Raw genomic sequence first — 11629 nt, forward strand, 5'->3', positions numbered from 1 at the left:
CTAGAGTACGTATGAAATTCAAGTAACCATCTGCCAGCAGGCATAGAACAAATCCAGTCTCAGCTCCTGGGTTATCCATGCTGATGCACGAAAGCTGGGAGTAGACGTAACACTGCAAATAAACCAACAACCACTTCTTTTCACCTGCGGAATGTATTACTTTGAGGGGATTTTTCTCTAACTTGCTGGTCAATATGTTTATAAATTATTATTATTTTTCTTTACATTTTCTTTTAAAATCAATTTACATTTTCTGTTATAAACCTAAGGCTGGAGAAAAGAAGGCAGTCCAATAGTAAGCTGGTTAGAGGAGGAAAACCATTCTAGGACAAAAATCCAAACAACCCACCCAGAGAAAGACTGAAATGTGTCCACAACTAACTCTTTACTTTTCTGCTAAAATTAACACGTAAACACAACTACTTGATTAATTTCCCTCCACAAATGGGGGCACTGTCCAGGAAATTCTTATGAAGTTTTCCAAATAACAGGTACTTCCCTTAAACTCAAATATTCACATATTTGAATTTGACATATGAAACAGACACTGAAAATTTTATTCAAAGTCACAAGGACCATTGTTTAACATCAGCATGGCTGTTTTTCATTCATGCTGTAAGTATATGTTTGGGATCCTCCAATACTGCCTTGCTTCTTTAAAATAAGCCTTAAGGGCTTCCCCTGGTGGCGCAGTGGTTGAGAGTCCGCCTGCCGATGCAGGGGACACGGGTTCGTGCCCCGGTCCGGGAAGATCCCACATGCCGCGGAGCGGCTGGGCCCGTGAGCCATGGCCGCTGAGCCTGCGCGTTTGGAGCCTGTGCGCCGCAACGGGAGAGGCCACAACAGTGAGAGGCCTGCGTACCGCAAAAGGCAACACACCAAATCAGTTCTATCATTTTTAATGGTACTTTACATTTCTCTGTATACTTTCACCTTGTTGCTGTATTTGATCCTCTCAGTAGCACTGAGATACACAGGGACTGTCTTAATATTCCCATTTTACAGATGAAGAATAGAGACTCGAAGAGGTCAAGTGACTTTCCCCCAATAAAGAGTTGTGGAGACCACACTAGACCCCAGTCTTCCAACTTTTACACCAGGCATTTTAAAGGGATGTTATCAGACAGTTACTTTATTTTCCTATTTGCTCAGATATGAGTTTATTTCTACTAAATGATAAACACAGTTATGATGTTCCTTATATTTTTGCAAAATGAATCAGCCAGCTCTGATGTGATGGACATGTGACCACTCAAAGGGGGAACAGTAAAATTAAAAATTTTAATTAAGAGAAGCGATAAAGGAAAGCAATGAGAAGTAGATAGAAAAGATACAGTTAAAAACTGTATTATGTGGCATATATATGTAACTTCAGAAGAAGTCTTTAAAGCTTCACACGTTGATCACCTCAAGCCTTTGGTATGTTTACCTCCTACATACACCAGGCCCAAGACTCACAACTTCCCATGAAGTAGAATTTAACAAATTCTGTCCAGTACTGTACTGTAAAAAGCCACAGCTTGTACCCAAAGAAGAAAAAACAAAGAGAGAGAAAGAAAGAAAAGAAAAAAAAAATCTCTTTGGGCAAACTTTGTATTTACCTTTGTATGGGGTCAGAATAATAAAGATATAATTTTAAAATAATATCACTTTATATCTTTTAAAAATAACTTTTGTAATTAACCATGAATCATTTGGTAATCCAGGACTCTGAAATAAAAATCCATCCAGTTCTAGGTCCAACAGCTTTGCTAAACTATGAGGATTTTAACACCTGCTAAAACAAAACACCTGCTCATTTTTAAAATCCAAGGCATAAGCAATGGTGGCTTAACATTTACATTATAACCTTTCAATATATTGTATAATTTTCAAGTGTGTTTACATGCTTCTGGTCACAGGGGAATACCCCTATTATTTGAAATATAACAAATTAACGAAGACAAGACATCTTAGAAATGGTAAATCCAGCAGTTCATGGTGGAATTTGAGAAAATATGAAGTTTTAGACCCTCAATACTCAGATACCAAGGCTTGGATGGGGAAACGTCATATATATACCTTGTATATGACCCTACAGTCCATTAGTTCCTGAAACACCCAGAAGGCTTCATGATAACGTACACCTTTCAGAAGCCAGAGGCCTGGACCCTGAGGGCAGCCTTAGGGCGTGATCACAGATAATAATGACTTGTGGGGGGGCTTCCCTGGTGGCGCAGTGGTTGAGAGTCCGCCTGCCGATGCAGGGGACACGGGTTCGTGCCCCGATCCCGGAAGATCCCACATGCCGCGGAGCGGCTGCGCCCGCGAGCCATGGCCGCGGAGCCTGTGTGTCCGGAGCCTGTGCTCCGCAGCGGGAGAGGCCACAGCAGTGAGAGGCCCGCGTACAGCAAAAAAAAAAAAAAATTAAAAAAAAAAAAAATAATGACTTGTGGGGTACCTTCCTATGACTGGTACCTAGAAACAACGGCATCAGCCTATATCTTAATAAAGACAACATTTTAAACGGATGGACACTCACATATTTACATAACTCCTGAATCTTCCCTGTTTCATTCACTGGGCACCTTGATTTTAAATAAAAATACACGAGGCCATTAGAAATAAATATTTACGGGAAGTACTGTGGTGTCATGGTTAGGAGAAAAAGCTTGAGTAAAAGAGGGCTGGGGTAGCATTCCTGGCTAGGTCCCTTCCCAGCTGTGTGACCCAGGGGAAATGCCTTCATCGCACTAAATCCCAGGCTTCTCACTGTGGATGAGGATGGGACCGGCCACAGGGCTCGGTGGTTCAGAGCACAGGCTCTGAAGCCACACAGCCAGGACTGCACTCCCGGCTCGGCCACCCGCTACCTCTGAAGATGTCAGTGTGGGGAGCACACACCTGACCGGGTGGTTGGACAATTCAGCTCATTAATGCAAAGTGCCGGGAACAGTGACTGAGTCATAGAAAGCTACCTACATGTTATTTACTGTGAGATGAGCACAGCCTCGCAGAACTGCGGGGAGAATAAAATGAAATAATATGAAATTACACCACAATACTTGCCACACAGGTTTATTTCTAACAACTTCACATATTTTTATTTCATTTTTATTTTATTCTAACGACTATAAAGCACAAAGCTCAGGTCCGGTACAGCCAGGTATTCAATAAGTGGTAGCTCTTTAAATTTTAATGGGAATAAATATGTGTATATATTGTTACGGATATAAGTTCTTCTTAAAATATTAAATTTTGGAACCAATTTTGAGATTTAAAACCTTTTTCTATATCTCCCTACTTCTGATTATGCATATCATTTACTTTCTGGGACTGAACATGCATTTGCCTTGGGCATATATAAATGGCCCTGTTTCTGGACATGCTCACAAGATGTAAAAATACTGGACTCAATAAATACCTTGACCAGGAACCCATACATGATTCCACTGAACTCTTCCAAGAACGCAGTTAAATGTACAATAAATAAGCAGCCAGCGGGAGAAAATATTCAACATTTTGATTTGGTTCGTTATCTTCAGCACTGATTTTTAAATTACTCAGGAGACTAACATCGTATTTCAACATACCAGGTACTGTGAAAGCAGACAGATTAAACGGTGTTTACTTCAGTCACCATTTCCAAATTGTACCCTGCAGGAAAGTGGAATCTATTTAACTTTGGTGTAAACAAAGGCAGTGCTTTAGGGGAAAAAATATAGGAAAAGAGGATCACTTGATAACTGATTTGCCAAGGGAATTTTAATGTTATGTGGCAATATTTTTAAGCATAATTTTTTCTGTGAGAAAAATCAACCATGTAAAAATGCACCAGATGAAAGCTTATGTTCTTTCAAAAACACTACCTACTCCTATAATTGCAGTTAACTGGACATACAGGGTGAGATCTGTGCACCACTGGTCCTACAAAGTGGAAGCTTGGCCTATTAGAAGCCTGTTATTTCACTGTAGTTCTCTTAATAATTAAAAATATCAGCACCACAATAATGAACATCCATTGACCGTCTCACACACGCCAGGCCCTGTGCTAAGAACTGTGCATTCACCTTCTCATTTAATGCCTCCAACAACCCAACGAGGTAGAACATATTTTTAGCCCAGTTTTGCAGATGAGGAAACCGAGTCTCAGAGAATTGGGAACTCAGAAGCTTAGGGAGGAGTTAAGTAACCTGCCCTAAATTACACAGCTGGTAAACAGTAAAGCCAGGCTGTATTGGACTATCTCCCCAACAAGGATATGAAATAATTAAAGTTACTACCTTCTTCCCTTGAAAACAATTCATTCATGCACTCGTTCGGCAAACAGTTACAGTACCTGTGCTAGGAGATGTAGGGGGATTAAAAAAAGACCACAGAGCCACCAAAGACTTCATGGTCAAGTGGAATTAGAAGGATTACAAAGTTAATTCAAAATTAGGTAATCAAACAAATAACATGTGTCAGCTTAGAAACATGGTCCCAGACAACCACCTTTTAAACACAAGAGGGTGGTTACAGAAAAGCATAGGGGCCAAGAAGTCACTGAATCTTTACTAATGAGTGAGGGTAGCTACCGTACACAATCTAACCCCAAATGTTGTAACCGGCCTTGATTTTAACTTCCTTCTACTTCAAAGAAAGCAAGACTTCAGAGATCATCTTTATTAACAAACTAGCACTGATCCTCTTGTGATTTAAAAAAAAGAAGCTATAATCCCCAACCCTTTTAACCAAACAACTTTCTGCCAGTGTTTTTTCTTTGGACACAGAGTCTGACCAAACTTTTGAATGCTCAGAGCTCATAGTTTTTCTTGTGGCTCATTATCACTTCTTGCCCTGAATTATGAATACTGACATATGTGTATTACGTACCCTGTCAGACTGAAAGATCCTTAAAAATAGGGCCTTTACTCATTCACTTCAAAAGGGTTGGAAAAAACAATAATTCACTTACTTTCCCAAGGTGATGGTACTTTGCATAAAGGTGATGCTTGATAAATGTTTATTTAACATGAAGTGAGTGAAGGAATGAATAAAATGTATAGCCCTGGCATTTTGGAGCCTTTACTCAAATACAGGTTTCATATCAATATTGGTGCAATTAAATTCAGCAAGTATTTATGGATGGCATACTACATATCAGGCCCTTTCACATTCAGACTGGGTAACTCCATATGGCTAAGAAGGCAGTTCTCTCCAAACTGACTTACAGATTCAATTCGATCCCTAACAAAATCATGGCAGGCATGTTGTAGAAATTTACAAGTTGATTTGAAAATTTATATGGAAGTGCCAAGGATGTAAGAGCCAAAACAATTTTGAAAAGGAAGAACAAAGTGAGGAACTGACATTACCAGTACCAAATCTTACTATAAAACCACAGTAATCAAGATAATGTGGTATTGACATATGGACAAACCTATAGATAATGCAACACAACTCAGAGGATAGAAATCGAACCTTTACATTATGATGAACTAATTTTCAACGAAGGTGCCTAGGCAATTCAGTGGGAAAAAGATGGTCTTTTTAACAGTTGGTGCTGAGACAGGTAGGTATCCACATTGCGCATGCGCGCACACACACAAACACACACACACACAAAAGAACTGAAACCCTTATCTCATACTATACACAAATTTAATTCAAAATGGATCATAAACCTAAATATCAGAGCTAAAATTATAAAACTTCTAGAAGTAAATATCTGTGGCCTTAGATTAGGCAAAGATGTATTAGACAGGACACTAAATGGATTCCATCAAAATTAAAAAGCTTCTGTTCTTTGAGAGACATCAAGACAAAATTTCTTTAAAAGCCACAGACTGAAGGAAAAGATCTATAAATCATATATCTGATAAAGGACTTGTGTCCAGAATATATAAAGAATACTTACAACTCAATAATAAGATGAACAATCCAATTTCAAAATGGGCAAAATATTTGAATAGATGTTTCACCTAGGATATCCATTATGCTAGTAAACACATGAAAAGATGCTCATCATCATTCCTTATTATGGAAATGTAAATTAGACTAATTAGAAGGCTATAAGCAAACAACCCTGACAATACCAGCTATGAGCACAGATGTGGAAAAACTGGAACCCTCATTCACTGATGATACAATTACTTTGGAAAACAGTTTGGAAGTTTCTTAAAGACAGACTTTCCTACCACCCACCAGTTCCACCCTTAGGAAACTTCCCAAGAGAAATGAAAATATGTCCGTGCAAAGACTTACATACAAATATTCACAACAGCATTATTTATAATAACCCCAAATTGAAACAATCCAAATGTCCACCAACTTGTGAAAGGATAAACAAAAAGTCGAATATCCACACAGTGGATTGGGCACTAAAAAGGAATGAGGTACGGATACATGCTACCCCATGGGTGGACCTCAAAAACACTATGCTGAGTGAAAGAAACCAGACGTAACGGACTACATACTGTGTGATTCCTTTTATATAAAATTTCCAGAAAAAGCCAATCTATAGAGACAGTAGGTTAGTGGTTGTCTAGGACTGGGGTGGGAGTAGGGACTGTCTGCAAACAGTGGGAGAGACCTTTCTGGAGTGACAGAAGTGGTTTAAAACTGGATTATAGGAATGTTACACAACTCTATAAATTTATTAAAAATCATTGATTTGTATACTTTGAATAGAGGAACAGATTTTATGGTAAGTACATCATACCTCAATAAAGCTTTTTTTTTTTTTAAATGAAATTATACCCCCATCCACATTGCTTGAGAGTTGCTGAAGTGTTAGTGTCACTAAGCACTGGGCAGTAACACTTTCAATCTTTTCTTTAAACCAGACTGGTTTTAAAAACTCACATCTCATTATTCTTAATAATATACAATTCTTTGATTTTTAGTAAAACTAAACATTTTCATCTATTGAGTCTGTTATTTTCTTACAAGGATATACATCTTTTCCATAAGGACATGTGGAGCCTCTTTATCTTTCTAAAGTAGCACACTTTTTTCAGTGATACGTGGTACAAATATTTTTTCCCCAGTTGTTCATAAGTTTTAAACTTTTGTGAACAGGGTTTTCTTTTCTTTGCCATACTGACATATTCATTTTTATGTAGTCAAATTTATCTCTATTTTCCTTTACAGAGTCTGTCTCTGGTGTTATAGTATGTCATATTCCTTTGAAAGATTAATCAGAAACCTTGAGTATTGTTAGTTAAGCATCCCGCGTGCCAAGCCCAGCACTACTGGGCCTTTCCACTTTATGAAAAGAGATAAAACGTAATTTCAAATCTCAAAGCTCGAGGCAGACAGACTTTTCTTTCTTAAACCTTTATTTTAACTGTAAAGAGAGACTAGTGTTTACATCACAAATTCCTGGAAAACTGCCTCATTAGAGACAATTTCTGATGTGATACACTAGACACTTCCAATAGTTCCAGTGATGAAGAAGTGGAAAAATAAAAAGAAGGATGTGAAAATGTGTTTGCTACTCATGCCAGGACCATGGCTCTAGGACTTGCTGGCTGAGGTCTCTTTGTAGACCATCAGGTCATGACATAACAGCGTGATCACTGTAAGCATTCGTGGATGTCTGACCAGAACAGTCTAGAACTCAGTCATTCACTGTCCCACCACCACCTGAGTCCAGGAATTAGTGGCTGGTGACCCACCACCCATTAGGTAATGAATAGAGGAAACTCAACTTTATTTAAATCTCACCAACTTGGGAAGGGATGGAACGCTAACTGAAGAACTCGTGACCACTGAGGGCTATACTGCTTCAAAAAATACTACCGCAGTGATAAAAACCATTTGGTTTCATGTAGTTATGACTATCACACACGAAGATATAGATAAAACTCACAAAGCTAAGACAGACTCAAGGATGTATTGTACAACACGGAGAATATAGCCAATTTTTTTGGTAATAACTGTAAATGGAAAGTAACCTTTTAAAATTGTATAAAAATTAAAACAAAAACAATAAAAAATAAAATATTTAAAGAAAAGAAATGTCATAAGAATGTTTTATATTAATGTGGATACTGTGGCCTTCGAGGTACAGTATATACCTGAGGCCTGGTCATGTTGAGATACAATCAGAAGAGGCATCCAAATGCCTGAAAACAGAAAATGCCTGCTCTTCTCTTTGTATATTTGAAACCGCCCCCCACCAACACACACTCTCAAGACTGGCCCCAGTTCAACCTTCTTTCTTTATCTATCCTACAGCTTTTAGAATCTATACTATGTATTCTGGGACATATATACAGGCTTAATATTATTTAATTGTTTTGTGGCCACTACCCTTATCACCTCATTGAATTAAACAGAAGCTCTATGAGGGTAAACTTTATATCCCTATGGCACGCAAGCAGTTCTAGGATTCCAGATGTTTCTACTGACTTTATTAGTGCCGTTTCTTCCTCTGCAGCCTCCACAGTGCTCATTAAATAACATTTCTTGATTTCTGGGAAAAGTTGAAAAACGGGGCCAAGACGGTTAAAAAAAGAAAAAAAGTATTGTGGGGACACTTTCAAAACTTATAATGTACAACAGGCAGTGCTGCAGCCAAGAAAAATATCGTGGCGTAGTATGTACATGATACCCCAGCTTCACAGATCCTGCAGAGCAACACACAGATTGTCTCCAGTTCTCTCCTTTGCACCTAGGCAGCCTTTACCTAATGACTATTGGTTCCTATGTAAGTTTCCGTGAACTCCAGGGTTCCATGAGGCGGCTCCAAGGTTTGCCCTGTAGATGGGATGGCCATGGAAGCCACGTTTAATTTGTGGCTGCTCCTGTCTAGGTACCAGTCCGGGTCTTTTGGCCATGGGTAGAAATGAAGAGCATTTCTATTAATCAAGGAGAGCTTTCCCACCTCTGAAAACCCTCTGATGTCCCTAGGATGACACACAGGTGCCTGCACCCAGGTCTTCCCCTAGTCCCAGGATGCCTGGCTAGCTTCTTTATGGCTAGCTTCTTCCCTGCCTTCTAGGAAAATAAAACAATAGTTAAAAGCCAGTTCCTCTACTGCTCTTCTTTTCTTCCCTTCTATTTCCCTAAGAGAGGTGAGCAATGAGGAAAAGTAAGAGTAATGGTTTCACCAACTCTTGACCCTTGGACAACAAGGATTCCGGCACATCAGGATCCATTATAATAAAGAATTTGTGCACCGCTAACCTACTATTTGTCTAAATTTGTTAATAATTCCCAAGAAAGGAGATGGCATCAACTCACTCAGCAACCCATTTCTTGGTGACTCTACTAGAATTCCCAGCTTCGTCATTAAACCAAAGATAAAATGCTGAAAATTGTGGTCTCATTCTAATATCCTCGTTTTAGTAATGCAAAAACAATACTTTCATAAAAAATAAGTTTAAATAATGAACCTAAAGTATTAGTACTCAATATGCCATCCATCTTCTTAGGCTGGGGGTCTCTTTGCATTTCAAACTCCCCTTGACACACCCACCACTAAATGAAGAGAATGAGTAAATAATGTCTGAAAATAAAGCCTCTAGACCTGCAGCATCTAATTAAATCTCTGGGACTAGCTATTGGTTGGTGAGACCCTTGGGTAATTCCTGTCTCTAATCCCCAGTTCCATGGAATACCCCTGTCAAGGTTAAACGAGATGTTAAATCAAACTCTGCCCACACTATGAGGAACATAGTATGCGCACAATAAACTCTAAGATTTTTTTGAAACTTTTAATTATAATGTTTTTTTTAAAATGGAGACAAGTTTCCACCAAATTCTTAGTAAAGACAGATAAAAAGGCAAAAGCTTCTGTATTTTTAAAGCTTCAATATTTTAAAAATTCAGTCATTTACACACACACAAATCATTCCACCATCTTTAACGGATAACGCAGAATATTATTTGCCCTTTTGCTTCACATTTAATACTCTCACTGGTTAACAGCGTTGGAAACACGAGGGCAAGGCGTTTTCTTAGAAACAGCCGCTACACAGCGGTTTTTCCTCGGGGTGGGAGGAAAGCCTTCCCTTCCTCCCTGGGACAATGACAAGTCGCAGCCCGACTCCGAGGGAAACGTGCGTCCCAGTGCGAGTTACTTGGTGTCCGGGGCCTGTGCGGAAGGGGACATAATAGTCCGCCAGGAGTGACCCCAGTGCCCCCTACGCACCTAGGGGCGCGGGAGCAAGCGGACCCCGCCTTCCGGGACCGAGTGTGAGTTTGCGTCCCCGCATCGGACCCGGTGGCCCCTGCCCTTTGCAGCCACGGTGCGCGCGCCCCCGGCGGCGTCCCGTCCTGCTTGTGGCCAACTCCGCGGCTGCCGCCGCCAACTGCGGGCAAGTCCAGCCACCCTGGCCCCGCCTGCGCCGTCCCCAGCCCTGCCTGACACTGGAGTTGGTACATACGGGTCTGCAGCGCAGGCGAGCAGGGGAGTGAGTGCTATTTTAAACATGGCTTTCCCTCTCCTGTAGCCTCAGAGCCATCGCGGCGCACCGGCGTGGGCACGGCCCACATGGGAATAACCCCGACATCTGCCCGACTTATTGGATTCATTTTCGATCTCCCTATGCGTGGACTTGTTCCCCACCCCGTGCTGCTTTTCCTCCACACTAACCGCAACCTGGCAGTTTGTAAAGAGGAAACTCCCCTCCTGGAAGCGGGGGTGAAAAGCGCTTTTGCTTCTTGTTCGAGGTGGAAACCATTCCGGCTATAATGAGTTCAAAAAGAAGGGAAGCCGGGTCGCCGGCAAGAAAGTAACATTCAGAGATCGACGGGGACAGAGGGAGGGCGCAAAGTCTGCAACAGGCAACTGAAAACAAGCACTGAAGAAGCAAAGAGATTCGCAACCGCCGAGTTACTACCGAGTGCACTGCACGCCATCCATTGCAATGACAACATTTGCTGTTAGCACAATTTGAAGGCCTTTGAAATGTTTTTTGGTAAGACTTACCTTTCTCTTCGGCATAATGACTACGTTGGTGAAGCTAAGAAGTAAAGCAACGGGCTGGAACTGCTGGCACCGCCGCTGGATGCTGGCACCGCCGCTGGAGGCTGCCCCCGCCGCAGCTGTTCACGCGCAAGGCTCGGCGTAGCCCGGCCTCCGGGACCTGAACCTCCGCGGCTCCCTCCAGGGGCCCTCTACTCGCTTGCCTCCCCGCTCCTCCAATGAGGAGCCCCGGCAGCCGGCCGCGAGGCCCCATTGGCTGCGGCAACGTTCTAAATTCCACGAGGGCACGCCCACCTCCGTGCGCACGGTACGCTCTGTTGTAGTTTCCACTTCACCGGAAAAAAAAAAAAAAAAAAAAAAAAACCTGCCTGGCGACTGAGCATGCCCAGTTCAACTAGTAACCTCCAAGCCACAGGATCCTGTAGTTTTATTGTTTTGCCGCTCCCTTTTTGGATTGTGTCAGTAGGAAGAGTAGGCCTTCATAAGGAAGAAAAAGAGTAAGGATGGACACATTAATTTTATAAGGTAAATGTATACACAGCAGGCACTTTATATAGTTTACTGTAAAAGCTTGTAATGAATGCTGTGTGATGGAGCGCTGTGAAAGTGGGAAGGTACTCTGATCTGGAAGAGTCTGGCAACCTGTAAGGGTCTCGGTTTCCCCTTCTAGGTTTCTAGTGACAATAATCCCTAAAATTGCTTAGGAATAGTTTCCTGAAATCTGATTACAAA

The 11629-nt window shown here is 41.1% G+C and overlaps 1 protein-coding gene across 1 annotated transcript in view; it reads right to left on the reverse strand.

The window, feature by feature from the left end:
• Positions 1–11090, reverse strand: part of HMGN3 (high mobility group nucleosomal binding domain 3) — a 29729-nt gene extending 18639 nt beyond the window's left edge. The window contains exon 1 of the mRNA XM_060114986.1: positions 10901–11090. Coding sequence (XP_059970969.1) covers positions 10901–10915 — 15 coding nt within the window. The 5' untranslated portion in view covers positions 10916–11090. The remainder of the gene's footprint in view (positions 1–10900) is intronic.
• Between the last annotated feature and the right edge of the window lie 539 nt (positions 11091–11629).

Source organism: Mesoplodon densirostris, chromosome 12 (genome assembly GCF_025265405.1).
Source record: "Mesoplodon densirostris isolate mMesDen1 chromosome 12, mMesDen1 primary haplotype, whole genome shotgun sequence".
Classification (NCBI taxonomy): Eukaryota; Metazoa; Chordata; class Mammalia; order Artiodactyla; family Ziphiidae; genus Mesoplodon; species Mesoplodon densirostris.